This window comes from Tupaia chinensis, unplaced genomic scaffold, assembly GCF_000334495.1.
Source record: "Tupaia chinensis unplaced genomic scaffold, TupChi_1.0 Scaffold138060_1, whole genome shotgun sequence".
Classification (NCBI taxonomy): Eukaryota; Metazoa; Chordata; class Mammalia; order Scandentia; family Tupaiidae; genus Tupaia; species Tupaia belangeri.
In genome coordinates this window covers 2,038,083-2,058,940 of record NW_006197961.1, presented here as the reverse complement: position 1 = coordinate 2,058,940, position 20,858 = coordinate 2,038,083, and the positions used below count along the sequence as shown (strand labels likewise).

Sequence of the window (20,858 nt, the reverse complement as noted above, 5' to 3'; positions counted from 1 at the left end):
CCACGCCACGCCACAATCCCTTCTCCTCCATTCTCCTCTCGGGATCTTGGGCATGCACGCACACGCGCCCGGTGTGAGTTTAAGCCACCGGGTCCGGGACTCGAACTGTGGTCGACTACATGGGAGTCCAGCAACATAGCCATTCTGCCAACTGCTGGTCCCAGGACCCAGAGTATTTTAACGTGGGCTCAATCAGACCCAGAGCCCTCAGGTCACCCTTATTTCCCAAAAGCCATGGTCCAGAATTTGGAGAATGTCCTACGGTCCCAGAATTGGGAGACCACCTAGCACCAAGCCCTGCATCAGGGGTCTCTCCAGCTCACCACCCCACCTGTGCAAACCTGACTTACACCCCTAGGAACCTGCTACATTTGGGGTACTAGTCCTGTTTTGTTTTGTTTTGTTTTTAAGAGGTTTTTGTGTGCTTGCCAGAGAGAGACATAGAGATAGAGAGAGGGAAAGTGAGAAATCACCTCCCAGGGGAAATGGCCACGCTACAATCCCTTCTCCTCCATTCTCCTCCCAGGATCTTAGGCACGCACGCACACGCGCCCAGCATGAGTTTCAAGCCACCAGGTCCAGGATTCGAACAGCAGTTGGCCATGTGGGAGTCCAGCGATGTAATCACTTCGCCATCTGCTGGTCCCACTAACCCTGTTCTGAGACACCTCTATGTCCGTTCCTGAAGAGGAAAGAGAATCTCATCTTCAACCCTGAGGGTCACTCTGAAGGACTCCCAGCTCCAGTCCTGGGGTTCAACAGGAGCATTTCCGCTCGCAAATCCAATACGTCGTTTTGAAACAAGAAAGGTCATTCCAGGTGCCACCGCCATTTATGCTCCCACAGTCCTCATCGTTCAAGTTGTTGGGTTCCTGGGGGTCCCAGAAGCTGGATTCAGGAAAAAACAGGCAGGGAAGGAATGAACAAGGGATTTTATTTTCTGTATATATTTATTTATTTTTTAAGCTTTTGCCACAGGGCATGTGCACTAGCCAGAAAGAGAGACAGAGAGAGACAGAGGCAGGTGAAGTGAGAAATCACCCCCTAGGAGAATGACCACGCTGCAATCCCTTCTCCTTTCTCATCTCGGAACTTTGGGGGCGCGCACACACACACACACACACGCACATGCACACACCTGGTGTGATTTTCTTTCTTTTTCATAGAATTATTTTATTTATTTATTTATTTTTCTTTGACCAGAGAGAGACAGAGTGAGAGTGAGAGAGAGGAGGGAAAGTGAGAAAGCAAGCTACCAGGTCCGGGACTCAAACCATGGTCAGCCATGTGGGAGTCTGGCACCCTTAACCACCATGCCACCTTCTGCTGCCCCTCCTCCAACCCCAACGGGTGTGGTTTTCAAGACCTCCAGCTCCAGGGCTGGAATCCTGGTCAGCCCTGTGGGTATCCAGCACCTTAACCACCACACCACCTGCTGGCCCAAACAGGATATTTTTAGGGCAGAGAAACCGTTCTGTAGAATACGGTAATAATAAACACATGCTGGGACCAGCAGTTGGCATCATGGCTATGTCGCTGGATTCTCATGTAGTTGACCACAGTTCGAGTCCCAGACCTGGTGGCTTAAACTCACGCTGGGCGCATGTGCATGTGTGCCCAAGATCCCAAGAGGAGAAGGGATTGCGGCATGGCCATCCCCCCTGGGGGGTGATTTCTCGCTTTCTGTCTCTCTGTCTCTCTCTGTCTTTCTGGTGAGCGCACGCGCCCTATAGCAAAAACCTCTCCAAAGAAAAGGATTTGAGACACACACACACACACACACACACACACACACATCCCTGGTATGTTTTCCCTTTTTAGAGAGAGAGATTTGTGCTATAGGGCACATGCACTCATCAGAGAGACAGAGAGAGACAGACAAAAGCAAGAAGTCGCCCCTCAGGGATGGTCATGGCCACACCACAATCCCTTCTCCTTCACTCTCCTCCCATCATTTTGGGCACGCACACACACACACACACACACCCAGCATGAGTTTCAAATCACTGGGTCCAGGACTAGAACTATGATCAACTACTTGGGAGTCCAATGACGTAACCATTGTGCCATCTGCCGGTCTCCCTGGCATGTTTTCCTGAGCCATCAGTTCAGGACTCAAACAGTACCATCGGTCACGTGGGATCCAAATCCCTTCACCACCATGCCACAGGATCAGCCCTCCCATTAAGTTTTTGGAGACCCCCTTATATTTAAAATCAATATGGGGGCAGCAGGTGGCATGGTGGTTAAGGCTCTGGACTCCCACGCGGCTGACCACAGTTCAAATCCCAGACCTGAAGGTTTGAAACTCACGCCGGGTGCATGTGCATGTGTGCCCAAAATCCCCAGAGAAGAATGGAGAAGGGATTGCAGCATGGCCAACCCCCCTGGGGGAGGGGCAATTTGTCACTTTCTGTCTCTCTGTCTCTCTCTGTCCCTCCAGCGAGCGCACATACCCTTTAGCAAAACTCTCTTAAAAAAAAAAATCAGGGGACCAGCAGATGGGATAATGGTTACATCTCTGGCCTCCCACATGGCCAACTGCAGTTCAAGTCCCAGACCCAGTGGTTTTAAAATCATACGGGGCACATGTACATGTGTGCCTGCCCAAGATTCCAGAAGGAGAATAGAGGAGAAGGGATTGTAGCATGGCCAACCCCCGGGAGTGATTTTTCACAATCCTTCTCACTGTCCTTCGCCGGCAAACACACTCACCCGAAGACAAAAAAACTTCTTAAAATAATAAATCGGTATTAGCTATACCAGTAAGAACCAACTGTGGCTCCTCCAATCACACGCCCCATCACATTTCCTCTTACCCTGGTCACACAGAGGGAGCAGACAGACCCCAGGACCCAAGGACACTTGCCTTATTGTGACAGGAGTCCCATCCAACCATCTCCAATCCCCTTCATGGTCCTTGTCACTCAGTCCCAGCCAAAACACTCGTGGAGAGCCATGAACCTTGGCCACGAAATTCTACAAGAACAAATGCCAATCAGCCACCCCAATTCTTCCAGACAACCCTTGGGGGAGGGGCAAACCTATCCTCTATCACATGCACTCGGGGCCTGGGAACACTGCCCCCACACCCTATTGTATACAGAGCAAGATCCACACCTTCTTTCCCCTTTTTTAAGAATTATTTATGGGGGGCAGCAGGTGGTATGATGGTTAAGGTGTTGGACTCCCACTTGACCAACTATGGTTCGAGTTCTGGACCTGGTACACTCGCTCTCTCTCCCTCTCTCTCTCTCTCTCTTTTTCTCTTCCCCTCTCTAGTCAAATTAAATTAAATAAATAATTAAAATAAATAAAATAAAGTTCAATAAAATAATTCTTTTAAAAAGATAAGAAGTATTTATGTCTGGAGGCTGACAGATGGCATAGTAGTTGAGGTGTTGGACTCCCTCATGGTCAACCATGGTTCATGTCCCAGACCTGGTGGCTTGCTTTCTCACTTTCTTCTCTTTCTCCCTCTCTCTCATCAAATTAAATCATCATAAATATTTTATTTTTTCTTTCTTTTTTTTAAGAATTATTTTATTTAACTTTATTTATTTACTTTAATTTTTTTTTTTTTTTTATTTTTTTGGGGGGGAGAGGTTCGTGCGCTCGCCAGACAGACAGAGAGAGACATAGAGACAGAAAGCGAGAAATCACCCCCCAGGGAGGATGGTCACGTCGCAATCCCTTCTCCTCCGTTCTCCTCTTGGGATCTTGGGCACGCACGCACACACGCCCGGCGTGAGTTCTAAGCCACCGGGTCCGGGACGTGAACCGCGGTCAACTACGTGGGAGTTAGCCATTACGCTAACTGCTGGTTCCCTATTTACTTTAATTTGACCAGAGAGGGACAGAGTGTGTGTGAGAGAGAAAGAGAGAGGGAAAGTGAGAAAGCAAGCCACCAGGTCCAGGACTCAAACGACAACCACATGGGAGCCCAGTGCCCTTAACCACCATGCCACTTGCCGGGCCCTTCTTATTCGCTTTTAATTTGACCAGAGAAAGAGGAAAGTGAAAAGGCAAGCCATCAAGTCTGGGACTCAAACCACGGTCGGCCATGTGGTAGTCCAGTGCCTCGACCACCACGCCACCTGCTGGTCCCATTTCTGCCTTTTGCACATGCGGTGGAAATGACTGTCCTCCTTTCTGACATAACCTGTGAGCTGTTCCATGCCTCATCCGTAAAACGTGTTGATAATGGTACCTACTTCCTCATAGGGCTGTTGTGAGGATTAAATGGGTTAAAATGCTTAAAGTACTTTTTTTTTTTTGAGAGAGAGGTTTTCGCTATAGGGCGCGTGTGCTCGCCAGACAGACAGAGAGACAGAAAGCGAGAAATCACCCCCCAGAAGGGGATGGTCACGCCACAATCCCTTCTCCTCCATTCTCCTCTCGGGAGAGGAGTGAGTTTTAAGCCACCGGGTCCAGGATGCGAACCGTGTTCGACTACGTGGGAGCCCAGCGACATAGCCATTACGCTAACTGCTGGTTCCCAAAATGCTTAAAGTACTTTTTTAAAGAATTATTTATTTATCTTCATTAATTATTATTATTTACTTCTTTTTTTGAGAGATTTTTTTGCTATAGGGTATGTGCATTCACTAGAGAGACAGAAAGGAAGAAATCACCCCACAGGGGAGGGCCACACCGCAATCCCTTCTCTTCCAATCATTTCTCAAGATTCTGAGTACGCATGCACATGGACCCGGCAGGAGTTTTAAGCCATTGGGTCTGGGACTTGAACCACGGTTGACTATGTGGGAGTCCAGCGAACTAACCATTATGCCATCTCCTAGTCCTTATTATTATTATTATTTCTTAAATTTTGGCCAGAGAGAGAGAGAGAAAGTAAGAAAGCAAGTCGCCAAGTCTGGGACTCAAACCATGGTCAGCCATGTGGGAGTCCAGCACCTTTTACCGCCATGCCACCTGCCGGCCCCTAAAGTACTATTTTTTTTTTAAGATTTTTTTCTCTTTTATTCTGAAAAAGTTGCCGTTTTAGCTGGTTTTTATTTTATCATTTTAATTTATTAGAAAGAAACAGAGTGAGAGGGAATGTGAGAAAGCAAGCTGCCAGGTCTAGGACTTGAACCAGTCAGCTGTGTGGGAGTCCTGCGCCTTCACCACCCTTCAACTGCTGGCCCCATAGTACTCGTTTATTTTCTTTTAGGTTTTTGCCACAAGGCATGTGCACTCACCAGTGACAGGGAGAGAAAGTGAGAATTCACCCCTCAGGAGGAATGGCCACACCACAATCCCTTCTCCTCCATTCTCCTCCATTCTCCTCTCGGGATTTCCCACACACATACGCACTCAGTGTGATTTTCAAGCCACCGGGTCTGGGACTCAAACTGCAGTCAACCATGTGGGAGTCCAACGCCTTAGCCACTATACCACCTGCTGGTCCCCCCTATGTTAAAATACTGTGGTATCCTAACATTCTAACTTTTTTTTTTTTTTTGCTACGAAGTGCATGAGCTCTCCAGAGAGAGAAAGAGAGAGAGAAAGTGAGAAATCACCGCCCCCTCACGGGAGGATGGCCCCACTGCAATTCGTTCTTCAATTCTCCTCTAGGTATTTTGGACACACATACATGCCCAGTATATTTTCAAAAACACTAAGTCTGGGACTTGAACCATGCAGTCAGTCATATGGGATCCACCACCTTAACCACCACACCCCCACCAACACTTGAAGCCATATTCTGCGTCAGTTCACTGCTTCAGGAAAGGAGGGGAGCAAGAATGAAAGTGGGGAGAAGTGGACATCTCGCTTTGGTGTTTCAGAAACTCAAGCCTGGGGACCAGCAGGTGGCATGGTGGTTACGGTGCAGGACTCCCACATGGCTGATTGCAGTCTGAGACCCAGACCTGACAGCTTGCTTTCTCACTTTCCCTCTCTCTCTCTGGCTCTCTCTGGTCAGATTAATAATAATAAATAAAATTAAATAAAGAATTATTTGTATTAAAAGAATTCTTTTATTTAAATCTATGTATTTACTTACTTATTTTAATGAGACCAGACAGAGACAGAGCAAGAGAGAGAGAAGGAAAGTGAGAAAGCAAGCCTCCAGGTCTGGGATTTGAGCCATAGTCAGCCATGTGGGAGTCCAGCGCCTTAACCACCATGCCACCTGCCAGCCCCAACAATTCTTTTTTTTTTTTTTTTAAAAAGAGGGAGGGGACCAGCAGTTAGCATAATGGCTATGTCGCTGGACTCCCACATAGTTGACCGCTGTTGGAGTCCTGGACCCGGTGGCTTAAAACTCACACCCGGTGCGTGTGCGTGCGTGTCCAATATCCCAAGAGGAGAATGGAGAAGGGATTGCGGCATGGCCATCCCCCTGGGGGCTGATTTCTCGCTTTCTGTCTCTCTATCTCTCTCTGTCTGTCTGGCGAGCGCACGCACCCTATAGCAAAAACCTCTCAAAAAAATAATAAAATAAAATAAAATAAATACTTTTACAAATGATATTATAAAATAGAGGGATTAAAAAAAAAAAACCAGAGGAGTCATAAAGCAAAAACTAATAAGATGGGTGACCGGATGGTGGGTCAGTGACAATGAGACTCTCTGTGACACTGATCCATGTAGATTTGTGTCCAGAGACCAGGTATGCCAAGCACACATGCACATGATCCAGGGCTGACTGAGGCTAGAGGTGGATGGATAATGATATTAAAATCCTGTTGGGCCTCTCTCCCTCCATTTCTCAGAATAAATTAATAACTACCTTTTTGATAATAATGATAATAATAATAATGTAGACCCAAATGAATAATTGTATTAAATGTAAATAGTTTAAAAATATCAATTAAAAGTCAGAGATTATCTGATCAGATGTTAAAAATCCAAGACTCAGCAATATACTATCTACAAGAAACCCACTTTAAATATAATGACACTTGAATCCAGCAGGTGGTATGGTGGTTAAGACGCTGGATTCCCACATGGCCAATCATGGTTCAAGTCCCCAGACCTAGCAGCTTGCCTTCTCATGTTTTCTCTCTTTCTCACATGAACATGTCTTGCTGGCCCAATAATAAATAAAGTTTAATAAGTAATCTTTTGAAAATAAATAATGACACAGATAGGATCAAAAGGGGAAAGATCAGAAAAGATAAATTATGTAAAAACTAATCAAAGAGTGTTATGATAGGGGCCAGCAGGTAATGTAGTGGTTAAGCCACTGGACTCCCACCTGGCCCACTGCAGTTCAAGTCCCAGACCCAGCAGCTTGAAACTCATGCTGGATGTGTGTGTGTGTGCACCCAAAAAAATTCCAAGAGAAGAATGAAGGAAAAGGAATTGTGGTGTGACTGTCCCTCCAGGGGTGAGTTCTCACTTTCTGTCTCCCTGTATTCCCAGTGAGAATATATACCCTATAGCAAAAATATCTCAGGGGGAGGGGTGGGAAGAAAGGTGGTGGGGGCAAGACTCATGTGGCCCGTGTGCGTACATGCCCAAAATCCCAGAAGGAGAATGGAAGAGAAGGGATTGTGGTATGGTCGTCCCCTCTAGGGGGTGACTTCTAATTTTCCTTCTTACTGTTTCTGTCTCTCTCTAGCAAGTACATCCACCTTATAGCCACCAGGTCCAGAAGTCAAACCATGGTCAAGCACATGGGAAGTCCAGTGCCTCAACTACCACACCACCTGCTGGCCCCATTCTGGTGTAATTTTCAAGCCACTAGGTCCAGAACTCAAACCACATAGCTAGTCATATGAGATGCAGCACCTTAACCTCTACATGATCTGCTGGCCTCCTAACATAGCCTGCATTATACTGTGTCCACAGAGCTTGCTATTAAAGTTTTAGTAGCTTGAAAGCCATTTCAATTTCTCCCCATCCAGGAAAGGGAAGGAGGCAGACTGGCTCTGCTGGTTCTCAAGGGCTTTGTAGGAAATGCTCACCTGCTCAGCAGGGCTACTGATGATGACCAAGTGAGAGTAATTCTCCTGGCAGAACGTCCGGGCTCCATCCCACGACTTAGTGGTTATGGAGAAGTAGTAACATTTACCCTCAAAAGGGAGCCAGCCATCAGGACAAGTGACCTTGGTGCAGTCTGGGGACAGAATAAGATGCTGTCAGGGTGGCCCCAGAGCCAGGACCATGAACATGGTATGCCATATAACAGCAGTACAGGTTGTGCACTGTACAAATCCAGGTAAGGACTATTCACATAGACTTCACAGAATCACCCCCATGGAGCTGTGCAATGTGCCTTCTCTACCACATCCCCCATCTCTGAGAAGTTCCCTGAGTCTTACTCACGTAGCAAACTCCGAAGCTCCACCAGGGATTGATTCATGTCACCTCTTACATGGTCAATGTCCTTCTTCAGGCCAGCTAGTCCCGCCATGCCAGTCACTGTCAGAAGGGATAAGCATGAGAATTAGAGACCCAGAACCTTACCTACTTACCCACCCACCACGAACTTTAGACACATAAGAGAAAAGAAATAGTCGTACTTCCAGGGCTATACAGTGGCACAGGGGTAAAACACAACACTCGTCAAGGTGGACCCCTTGGAAGGTTGCTGGTTCATATCTAGAGACCACTTTGAGTAGACCAGGCATGCACACACCTATGATCTGGGGCTGGCTGAGCCTGGGGATGGATCAGAGCATTGGGATACTGTTAGAAGTGGTGTGTGTATGTGTGTGTGTGTATGTGTCTTTCTTTCTCTGTGTGTGTGTCTCTATTACTCATGGAAGAGATGGTATCTAGGGACCAGCAGATAGCAAAGCAGTTATGTTGCTGGACTCCACATGGCCAACCATGATTCAAGTCCTGGACCCAGTAGCTTGAAACTCATGCCAGGCACTTGTGTATGCATGCCTAAGATTCTGGGAGGAGAATAAAGGAGAAGGTATTGCAGCACGGCCATTAAAGGAGAAGGGATTGCAGCATGGCCATGCCCCCTGGGGATGAAGTCTTACTTTCCATGTCTCTCTCTCTCTCTCTCTCTCTCTCTCTCTCTCTCTCACACACACACACACACACACACACACACACAAGCACACATAACCTTAGGCAAAAAACACTAAAAAAGAGAAAGAGATGGTATCTCGATAGACAGATGAGAGAGAGAGAGGGAGATGTGATCCCCACTGCATCCATGTTCTAGCAGGTCATGCTAGAACTCAAAACACTACGTGTTCAGATGTCCATGGGGTTCTAGAGTGGCTTGGGGGGGTGGGAATCAATCCCTGGAATTTGAGGAAGAGTGGGAATAGTGAGCATCCAGGAGGAGGTGAGTTTTAAAGGAAGAAGGTAATTCAGTACCCATTGCAGGGGAGAAGGAGGCAGCACAGCAGAGACCACCCTCAAAGCAAGTATGTTGGGAAAGGGTACTTAGCACACTAAGGGGTAAGCTTGGAGGAGCTCGAGCTCCCCAAGGGGGATGGCCATGCCACAATCCCTTCTCCATTCTCCTCTCGGGATCTTGGGCACACACGCACACACATCCAGTGTGAGTTTAATCCACCAGGTCTGGGACTTAAACTGCGGTCAACTACATGGGAGTCCAGCAACGTAACCATTATGCCATCTGGTGGTCCCCAAGATTTGCTATGATTCAAGTGCCCATGGCCGCCATATTGGACAGGGGAGATCTAAAGACATACACACACACACCCATACACACTCACTCTCCACAGGGACAGGGACTGTGTCTGATGTCCTTATCATTTCCCCTGGTACTCAGAACAATGCCTCACAAAGACGGGGACACGGCTGGTCTTGGAGATGGGTTGAGGACAGTGTCCATGGTCAACAAGCACAGCATGACAGGATGACAGAAAGCACTCACCATTTGCTCGCCACGCCTTCTGCTGCAAGGTGACCATCCTCAGCTCTTCCACCACCTCCTGGTCTATGAGGGAGAATCCAGCTTACACCCATGTCCTCCTTTGCCCCCTCCCCAGCCTCACTCCATGCCCGATCCTGGTCCTACTCACACTTAACCAGGGTCACAGTGAGACCGATGCAACTCAGGAGCAGTGAGGTCACCACCAGCATACACAGGTATGGCATCACTCTCTCTTCCTGGTAGCACCTGGGACCCCCAGACTTCTGACCAATCCAGGGCACTGGAGTAGCTGGGAGCGTGGGATGGAGACAGACAACCCAATAGGAGTGCTTTAGAGAGTGAGGACGGAACCCGTGAACATTTATCCAAGAGCAGGACAGGGGCCAGCAGCTGGCAGAGTGGTTCTATCAATGGACTCCCACTGGTTGACCATGGTTTGAGTCCCAGACCCGGTGGCTTAAACTCACGCCAGGCACGTGTGCATGTGTGTCTCAGAGGAGAATGGAGGAGGGATTGCAGCATGGCCATCCCCCCCCCAGGGGGGTGATTTCTCTCTCTCTGTCTCTGTATCTCTCTGTCTTTCCAGCAAGCACACATATAGCAAAAAACTATAGCAAAAATCTCTCTAAATAAATAAATTCAAGTGTGGTGAGGTAGTATGTGACTTCAACCCAACTCTGCTCTTTTCATTTTTTACAGAATTTTTTATCTAATTTTATTTACTTATTTTTCATTTGATCCGGGGTGGGGGGGTGGAAAGAGAGAGGGAAAGTGAGAGAGCAAGCCACCAGATCCAGGACTCAAACCACGGTCAGCCATGTGAGAATCCATCGTCTCAACCACCCTACCACCTGCTGGCCCCCACCAACTCTGCTCTTAATATCTATGATGTGGGCTGGCCCCAGGGTCTGGTGGTTAAGGGAGCTGGATCCCACATGGCTGACTGCGTTTCAAACCCCAGCCCCAGGGGCCAGCAGGTGGAGTGGTGATTAAGGTGCTAGATTTCACATGGCCAACTGCATGGTTCAAGTCCCAGGCCTGGTGGCTTGAAAAACACTTTGGGCATGCAATCTTATGCAAATCCCAAGAAGAGAATGGAGGGAAGAGAATTGCAGCACTGCCATCCACCCTGGGGGATGCTTTCTCATTTCTCTCTCTCTCTCTCCAGTGAGCACATGTACCCCATAGCAAAAACTAAAACATGATAATAATAATAATAATAATAAAACAGTTTTTAAAGGGGGGAGGAACAGCAGGTGGCATAATAGTTACAGCACTGGACTCCATATGACCAACCGTGGTTTGAGTCCCAGACCCAGCATCTCAAAACATGCTAGACGTGTGTGCGTGCATGCCCAAAATCCCAAGAGAAGAATGGAGGAGAAGGGATGGCTGGGTTGCCATCCCCCCTGGGGGGGGGGTAGTTTTTCACTTTCTGTCTCTGTCTCTCTCTCTCTCTGTGTCTCTCCGGTGAGCACAGCACCCTATAGCAAAAATCTCTTTAAGAAAAAGAAGAAAGAAGAAAGGATGAACTGGGACCTGAAGAGCACTCAGGAGACACCCTGGATCACTGGGGGCCAGCAAGTACGCTGGAAGAAGCGGCTTGTAATAGAAGTTTTCATGGCCCAGGGTTTCATCCTGGAGCTGCAGATCGGAACCAAATCCACTGGCCACCACCAGGGGGCAGTGGGAGACACGGAAGGAGATGAGGACTTACAGGTTAGGGTTGGCTGGGACGAGGGGGGCTCCAGATCAATACCTGGGAGAAGGCGGAAAAGGGTTATTCAGTAGGTGCCAAAACACTGTCTTCCAGGGCGCCAGCAGGTGGCACAGTGGTTAAGATGTTGGACTCCAGGGACCAGCAGGTGCTGTGTGGTTAAGGGTATTGGACTCCCACATGGCCGATCATGGTTCAAGTCCAAGTTCACGCCCTGGCGGCTTTCTCTCTCTCTCTCTCTCTCTCTCTCTCTCTCTCTCTCTCTCTCTTTCTCTCTCTCTCTTTCTCTCTCTCCCTCTCTGGTCAAATTTAAATAAATAAATAGATAGACAGATAAATAAATTTAAACAAAATAATTATTTGGCAAAAAAAAAATAAAACCAGATGTTTGACTTCCACGTGGCCAATCATGGTTCGAGTCCCAGACCCCAGCATGTGAAATATCGGGCACGTGTGTGTGCATGCTCAAAATCCCAAGAAGATAATGGGGGAGAAGAGGAGATTCCAGCGTGGCTATCCCCCGGAGGGGGTGAGGGAGGGTTAGTTTTTTTGCTTTCTCCCTCTCTGTCTCTCCAGCAAACCCACGCGCTCTACAGCAAAAATCTCTCTCAATAAATAAATAACTAAACAATTACATAAAGGGTTTTTCCACTGCTTACCAGGAGATGTGTGGGTTACAGGGGTGAACTCCAAGCCTGGAAGGGAATGGAAAAAACATAGACCACACAGAGCTTTGACCAGCTGAGTGAGAAAATCCCAGCCCGAGGCTCTTACCTGTCAATTTTGGGGACTTGCTAGGTAGCGGGGGGTTCTCTGTCTTCCTTCCTGAGGAGGGAGGAATGTTTGTTCAGGCTCAGAGCAGGGCAAAGTTGGCACTGGGTCTCCGGGACCCCCACCCCTGCTCACCTGCCCGTGGAGGTCGTGGTGGAGCCCTCGAACCTGGAGAAGAGAAATACCAGGATCAGGGCTGGTCTGAGGATGGAAAGGAGATCAAAGAAACTGATAGAGGGGAGGCCAGCAGGTGGCGTGGTGGTTAAGGCGCTGGACACTCTTGGCTGCCCAGGGTTTGAGTCCCAGACCGGGTGGCGGCTTGCTTTCTATCTCTCTCTCTCTCTCTCTCTCTCTCTCTCTCTCTCTCCACATTAAAATAAATGAATGAATAAATAAAAATTTTTTAAAAAGAGAGAAAACAATAGAAACAAGTTTATAGGGGCTGGCAGGTGGCATGGTGGTTAAGGCGCTGGACTCCCCCATGGCCAACCATGGTTTGAGTCCCAGACCCAGTGGCTTGAAACTCACACCAAGTGCATACGTGTGCCCAAAATTCCAGGAAGAGAACAGAGGAGAATGAATTGTGGCATGGCCATCCCCCATGTGGGGACAAGGAGGGTGATTTCTTCCTTTCTCTTTCTCTGTCTCTGTGCCACTGATGAGCACACATGCCCTACAGCAAAAATCTCTAAAAAAAAAAGAAATAAGGTTATGAGCCAGCCCAGAAGTCTAGTGGTTAAGGGAGCCAGGTTCCACATGGTCAATTGCAGTTCAAATCCCAATCCCAGAAGCTTGAAAAACAGCAGGTGTGGGCCAGCAGACGGCATGGCGGTTAAGGATGCTGGACACCCACATGGTCAACCACAGCTCAAGTCCTGGACCTGGCAGCTTGCTTTCTCACTTTCTCTCTCACACTCGCTCACTCTGTTTTTTCTGGTCCAATTAAAATAAATAAATGATAAAGTTAAATAAAATAATTCTTTAAAAAAAAAATAGTAGGTGCGAGAAAAATCGCGAGGAAAGGGACTGAGGTGTGACCATCTCTCTGGAGGGTGCTTTCTCACTTTCCCTCTCAGTTTCTGTTTTTCTCCAGTGGGCGCATACACAAATTTTTACATTTTTTTTAAAGTTACAATTAAATTTGACAGGCCAGCAGATACTGGGATAGTTAAGGCTCCAGAGTCTTACACAGCCAAGTGAGGTTCGAGTCTGGGACCTGGCAGTTCGAAATCGTGCTAGGTGCCTGTGTATGAGTGCCCGAAACTCCAAGAGGAGAATGAAAGGATTCCAACATGGCCATCCCCCCTGGGTGCTCATTTCTCACCTTCCCTCCCCCATCTCCCTCTGTCTCTCTCTCTCCTCTCTGCCAAGCGCACATGCCCTATGGCAAAAACCATTTAAAAAATTAAATTTAGGGAACCAGCAGTTAGCGTAATGCCTATGTCACTGGACTCCCATGTAGTCCACCATGGTTCGAGTCCCAGACCGGTGGCTTAAATTCACACTGGATGCATGCCCAAGATCCTGAGAGGAGAATGGAGGAGAAGGGATTGCAGTGTGGTCGTCCCCCTGGGGGGTGATTTCTTCTTGCTTTCTGTCTCTCTGTCTCTCTCTCTGTCTTTCTGGCGAGCACACGCATCCTATAGCAAAAAAACTCTCAATAAATAAATAAATAAATAAATTCGGGGCCAGCAGGTGTCATGGTGGTTAAGGGCACTGGACTCTCACATGGCTAACCATGGTTCAAGTCCCAGACCTGGCAACTTGCTTTCTCGCTTTCTCTCTTTCTCTCTGTCCCTCTCTGGTCAAACTGAATGAATTAATTAACATTTACAAAATTAATATAAAAATTACATTAGGATTTATTGTTTTAAATGTCATAGCCCACTTCAACTCCTACCTCAGAGGAAACCCCACAGTATCCCTAGTCCTCCCAGGGTGGCCCCACTCTGGACCCAGACATGAGAGACACAGAGCCCCAACCCTAGCTCCTGTCCAAATATGCCAAAGCTGCACCATCCACCTGGACCCCACGAGCCTCTTGTAACCTGCAGGTCCCTGGTGGAGTTAATTTGGGGAACCTCTCAAAAGTCTCCTTTTATAGCCCCTTATCCAGATTCTTTTTTTTTTTTTTTTTGAGAGGTTTTTGCTATAGGGCGCGTGCACTCACCAGAAAGACAGAGAGAGACAGAGAAACACAAAGTGAGAAATCACCCCCCGGGGGGATGGCCACGCCGCAATCCCTTCTCCTCCATTCTCCTCTTGGGATCTTGGGCACGCACGCACACGTGCCTGGTGTGAGTTTTAAGCCACCGGGTTCGGAACGTGAACTGCAGTCGACTACGTGGGATTCCAGCGACATAGCCATTACGCTGCTAACTGCTGGTCCCCTTTATCAGACTCTTAACAAGGCTCATGTTAAACCCTGGGCCAGCCCCAGGCCACTCAAGTCTAGCTGAGCCCTGGACATTGGGTGTACATCCGTGGAAATTGGAGGGCCAGCCATATACCCACCAATTCTCAAACACTGGCTTTTATGTCCCAGGGATTGAATGCCCACCCATTCATTTCTTCCCTGGGCTTCTCTTCCTGGCAAATGCTCCTAAAGTCTCACTCCAGTGTCCCCTCCTCTAGCCCTGTCTCCCCTGCCATTGCAGATGGCGTCCTCAATTCCCCAATCTCTTGGTCCCTCTCCTATCGGCTCTGCTCACCCAAGGCTGTGCCCAGAATGACCTTCCCCAGCAGGCTGACAGATGCTCCAGGCTGTGGGTTTCGGAGTTCCCGTGGTCAGCAGGAGCTGGCTGTGTTCCCTCCATCCCCGAACCCACACATCTGGCCTTCGAGAAGTCCTCTCACCTGGTTTGGGAGGAAGGTCCTTGTAGGGTGGGGCCGAGTTCTCATAATCATCATCCTCCTCCTCCCTGGTCCCTGCCAGAGGAAGGGCAAGTCAGGGTCCATCCCATTTCTCCCTCCATCCCTAGACCCTGGTCTACGGCCCCAGTTGCCCCAGAAGGGACTGCACCCATTCCCCAGACCCCAGCCCAAGCCTGACCAAGGCCATACCTGGTCGAGTGGGGCATCCGGTGTTAGTATAGAAAGGGTGCATGGCTGGGGCTCGTGCCGAGTCTGAGAGGTGCGACCAGAAGTTGCCAGCTTCTACCCCTCGTTCCTCCCACTCAGGTGTCAGCTCTCTCGGTTCCCTTTCTCTTTAGAAGTCAAGCGCATGCAAATTCATCTCAAAGGGAACGCCCGATGGTTCCCACCGCCCCCAGCACATCCACGCATGCACACACACACACACACACACACACACACACACACACGAGTGCATGCCTTTCTCCCCACACTGGACTCCTACACAGAAAGAGTAATAGCAACAGTCCCTGCAGGTGTGCGCCTACAGAGCTCAAAGGCCTGGGCGGAAAACACGGGTAAGGGCCTTCCTTCGGAGACCTGGCTGGGTTCTTATTTTTACAAAGCATGCACTGAATACAGAGAGATGGAAGAGACGGGAGTGAGAAATCACCTTCCAGGCGGAATGGCCACACCACAATCCGTTCTCCTCATCCTCCTCTGGGATTCTTTTTTTTTTTTTTTTTTTTTCTTTTGGAGAGGTTTTTGCTATAGGGCGCGTGCACTCACCAGACAGACAGACAGAGACAGAGAGATAGAAAGCGAGAAATCACCCCCCAGGGGGGATGGCCCCAATCCCTTCTCCTCCATTCTCCTCGGGGACTCGAACCACGGTCGACTACATGGGAGTCCAGCGACATAGCCATTACGCTAACTGCTGGTCCCTCCTCTGGAATTCTTGGGCATGCACACACATGTGCCCAGTGTTTTATCTCTATTATCATATATGCTATAACATATCTGCAATATTATCATTATATCACTATATTAATATCATGCAATGACATTATTTACTTATTAATTACTATATGGATATTGTAGCATATTAATATCATTCTATTATTTTATTGATTAATCATTAATTACTATAAGGATAACATTATATTGTGTTATTACTATATTAATATAACTATATTATTTAATTATTACTATATTGACGTAATTTTATCACTTATTAATCATTATGTCCATAAACCATAATATGACTAAATTATTTAATTGTTAATTACGTTAATATAATAATTTAATGATTAATCTTTATATAATTCCGTTATTTGTTATTAATTATTATGTTAATATATTATGTATGATTACTAATGTATTGATGTGACTTGATTAATCATTAATTAAGGAACCAGCAGTTAGCGTAATGGCTATGTCGCTGGACTCCCATGTAGCCGACCGTGGTTCGAGTCCTGGACCCGGTGGCTTAAAATTCACGCCAGGCATGTGTGCGTGCGTGCCCAAGATCCCAAGAGGAGAATGGAGGAGAAGAGATTGTGGCGTGGCCATCCCCCCTGGGGGGTGATTTCTCACTTTCTGTCTCTCTGTCTCTGTCTTTCTGGCGAGCACACGCACCCTATAGCAAAAATCTCTCCCAAAAAAAAGTTAATTAATAATTATAGAATATAATTATATTACCATAATAATATTATTTACTGTATTATTTATTATTATTGTATTATGTTAATATTATTTTATTTAATACAATAAATATTCATGTAATTTTAATATGATAATGTTTGTATGGTATTGTATGGTATAACAATGTTAGTACAATGTTCTATTGATATTATATATACTATAGAATATATTATAGTATATATTTATTAGGTATATAATATATAGCATATATTTATTTATATTTATAGTATATATTTAGATACTTATTATGTATATATTATAGTGTAGTGTTCATTAGGTTGGGTTGCCAAAACAGATTCAGACCCAGAGGAGTTTGGACAAGATGGAATCTATGTGGGACCAGCAGTTAGCATAATGGCTATGTCTCTGGACTCCCACGTAGTCAACCACGGTTCGCGTCCCGGACCCGGTGGCTTAAAACTCACGCCAGGTGCGTGTGCGTGGGTGCCCAAGATCCTGAGAGGAGAATGGAGGAGGAGGGATTGCGGTGTGGCCATCTCCCTGGGGGGTGATTTCGTGCTTGCTGTCTCTCTGTCTCTCTCTCTCTGTCTGGCGAGCACATGCACCCTATAGCAAAAACCTATTTAAAAAAAAAAAAAAGATGGAATCTATTTCTCACCTGACAGTCTCAATACGAACCATTCCGTCCACATCAGTGGAAAACCTTCCCCAGCACAGATGGGCCAGCGCCCCTCAGCCTCCCTTTCCACGGAAAGATCGCCCTGGGGCTGGGCTTTCCCCCAGTGTTGGCTTGAGGTCATAGAACCTTCCCTCCTGCCTGAGGGGCAGGTGTGACGGTGCCGGTCTAGAGAGGGGGGTGGCAGATCGAAGAGGAAGAGTCTACTTGCTCAGTGAACACCTGCTGAGCACATGCAGGGACCCTCAGCTTCCAGGGGGGTGTGTGCAGGGTCAGCTCCAAAGAGACATGGGGACAGGGGAGCGGAGGGGAGAAGAGGAGGGTCAGGGATGGGTGAGTAGGCCAAAAGGACAGAATGTTTCTCTGTCATCAAAAGCTCCCTAGCCCAACCTCATTGGCTCAGGCGGTAGGTCACTGCTGTGTGATACAGTAGCCATGTGAGAAGGCCAAGACCCCGAAAGGAGAATGGAGGAGAAGGGATTGCGGCATGGCCATCCCCCCTGGGGGGTGATTTCTCACTTCCTGTCTCTCTGTCTCTCTGGTAAGCGCATGCACCATATAGCAAAAACCTTTAAATAAATAAGCAAACAAACTGCCTCCAGTGGCTTGGCAAACGTGCTGGGCAGATGTGCGTGGCCCCAAGTAAGTCCTGACAGGAGGGAGAAATGGAAAAGGGATTGTGGCATGACCATGCCTCATGATGGGGGGGGGGCACATTCTCCCTCTTCTCTGCTCTCTTTCTCTCTCTCCCTCTCACTCTGCATTTCACATGGCCAACTGCACAGTGTGAGTTCGAGTCCCAGACCCAGAGACTTGAAAGCTATGCCAGGCATATGCATGCTCATGTCCCATAGGAGAACAGAGGAGAAGGAATTGTGTGAGAGTGACCACGCCCCACTGGGAGGGTGCTTTCTCCCTCTCTTCTCTCTACTTCTATTTTTTTTAGAGGTTTGTTTGTTTGTTTGTTTGTTTTTGCTATAGGGCGCATGCACTCGCCAAAAAGACCAAGAGAGACATAGAGACAGAAAGCGAGAAATCACCCCCCAGGGGAGATGGCCACGCCGCAATCCCTTCTCCTCCATTCTCCTCTCGGGATCTCGGGCATGCACGCACACGCGCCCGGCGTGAGTTTAAGCCACTGGGTCCAGGACTCGAACTGCAGTCAACTACATGGGAGTCCAGCGACATAGCCATGACGCCAACTGCTGGTCCCTCTTCTCTCTATTTCTCTCTGGGGTATACATGTGTCCTCTAGCAATTAAAAAAGAAAGAAGAAAGAAAGAGAAAGAAGGAAGAAGGGGGAAGAAGGAAGGAAGGAAAGTTTGTTGAATGAATGAGCAACCATCCTGTCTGTCAAACCCTGACTAAGGCCAGCCCCAGAGCCTGGCCCCTCCGGCCTCCCTCATCTCTCCAACACCAGACAGTCACCCACCCTCAAGGCAGACAGCAGAAATTTCCAGGCACCTCAGCCCCCCACTGGGATTAGAGGCCCCGGGTCCGCCTGCCTGATAGGAGGCTTTCCCCAGGGGTTTTCGGGTGAAGCCCCATTGACTTGTTTTCCCTCCTTCCCAGAGCTGAATAATTACCCCACACATCCGGTCTCCCATTCACCAGACTGTGCTGGGTGTAGACACGCCCCCAGAATTTCCTTCCTCACCCCTGTCCCCATGTGAGGCCTCTGAGGCTGCTCTGGTCACAGACCGCCAACCCAACCCCTGCCTGGGAAGGCAGGCCAAAACACCAGGGCCCCTGGGGGTGGTGGGCGGGGAACACAGGAAGGGCTCCTTGTCACTTGGTTGGTAGAGATCAAACAGGAAGGGTATGGCTCACGGGTGACAGAGATCAGCCCTCTCCTGGCCAACGTCCTTCTCCCTCATCGGTCCCCAGGTTGGGGGGAAGTCCCTGGATCTTTTTATTTTTTTTTTTTTTGTTCTTTTTTGAAGAGGTCTTTGCTATAGGGCACATGCTCTCGCCAGAAAGACAAAGAGAGATCAAGAGACAGAAAGCGAGAAATCACCCCCCAGGGGGATGGCCACGCCGCAATCCCTTCTCCTCCATTCTCCTCTCGGGATCTTGGGCACACACGCACACGCGCCCGGCGTGAGTTTAAGACACCGGGTCTGGGACTTGAACCACAGTCGACTACATGGGAGTCCAGCGACATAGCCATTATACCAACTGCTGGTCCAGAAGTCCCTGGATCTTAGGGGAGAAGGAGCGTCGGCTCCCATCCCTGGCTTGAATTCTTCCAGCGCCAATCAAATGGCTGCTCAGAGTAACCCTTTTTTTTTTTCTTTTTTTTGGAGAGGTTTTTTTTATTTTTTTTGTTTTTCATTTTGTTTTGTTTTGTTTTGTTTTGTTTTGCTATAGGGCACATGCACTCTCCAGAAAGATAGAGAGAGACAGAGAGATAGAAAGCGAGAAATCATCCCCCAAGGGGGATGGCCACACCACAATCCCTTCTCCTCCATTCTCCTCTCGGGATCTTGGGCACTGCACACAGACGCCTGATGTGGCCACCAGGTCTGGGACTCGAACTGCAGTCGACTACATGGGAATTCAGCGACATAGCCATTACGCTAACTGCTGGTCCCCACAGTAACCATTTTTGTTTGTCCCTTGTAGCTAGAAAGTACCCCCCCAGGGGGAGTGGAGGGAGACATCCAGGTGGCGTGGTGACTAAGGTAGCTCATCGCACACGACCAACTTTGTGTATCTTGGGAGGCAATGCCAGGCCTGTGTGCGTGTGCTCAAAATCCCGAGAGGAGAATGCAGAAAGGATTGCAGCGCGGCTGTTCCCCCTGGAGGTGCTTTCTCACTTTCCCTTTCTCTCTCTGTCTCTGTCTCCAGCACACGTCCTATAGCAAATAAAATTTAAAAATTAAAATTAAAAAAAGGTAAGGGGAAATGAGAATTAGAAGAAAAAAAAAAAACTATGCGTGGATTTCAAAAAATGTTTGCACCAAAATAAACTCGTACTTTTTTCTTTCTTTTCTTTTTAAGAGGAGTTTGCATGTGCACTCGCTGTGTAGAGAGAGAGACAGAGACAGTGAGAGGGAAAGTGAGAAATCCCCTGCCCCCGCCCAGAGAGGATGGCCACACTGCAATCCCTTCTCCTCCGTTCTATTCCCAGGATCTTGGGCACTCAACTACACATGTCCAGGGTGAGTTTTAAGCCACCAGGTCCCCATAGGGTCTGGGATTCAAAACATGGTATTGTGGGAGTTCAACCGCGTAACTGCTACGCCATCTGCTGGCGTATATACTCATAGCTTAATTCCATTTTTCCAATAGGTTTGTTTGGTTTTTTTTTTTTAAGAGGTTTTGTTGCCTTAGGGCCCATGTGTTCCCAGGGG

At 48.0% G+C, this 20,858-nt stretch overlaps 1 protein-coding gene across 2 annotated transcripts; it reads right to left on the bottom strand.

Moving 5' to 3' along the window:
- Window positions 1-553: 553 nt before the first annotated feature.
- Window positions 554-15,472, bottom strand: CLEC17A (C-type lectin domain containing 17A). Of its 2 annotated transcripts, XM_027776772.1 has the most exons (12): window positions 15,372-15,472; window positions 15,165-15,236; window positions 12,444-12,476; window positions 12,312-12,362; window positions 12,197-12,232; window positions 11,538-11,579; window positions 9,969-10,109; window positions 9,821-9,883; window positions 8,281-8,376; window positions 7,920-8,071; window positions 2,870-2,979; window positions 554-888 (listed from the first exon to the last, which is right to left on the bottom strand). In XM_027776772.1, the coding sequence occupies exons 1-12, from the start codon at window positions 15,412-15,414 to the stop codon at window positions 756-758; spliced, it is 972 nt and encodes a 323-aa protein (XP_027632573.1). In that variant the 5' UTR covers window positions 15,415-15,472; the 3' UTR covers window positions 554-755. The 2 variants fall into 2 exon arrangements, with proteins under 2 accessions (XP_027632573.1, XP_006161116.1); XM_006161054.2 differs by lacking the exon at window positions 12,197-12,232.
- Between the last annotated feature and the right edge of the window lie 5,386 nt (window positions 15,473-20,858).

Coding starts and splice junctions, on each gene's coding strand:
- CLEC17A (XM_027776772.1), bottom strand. CDS start 15,414: ATGCACCCTTTCTATACTAACACCGGATGCCCCACTCGACCAG. Junction 12,477..15,164: donor GGACCTTCCTCCCAAACCAG/GTGAGAGGACTT, acceptor TCTCTTCTCCAG/GTTCGAGGGCTCCACCACGA. Junction 8,072..8,280: donor GGAGCTTCGGAGTTTGCTAC/GTGAGTAAGACT, acceptor TTCTGTCCCCAG/ACTGCACCAAGGTCACTTGT.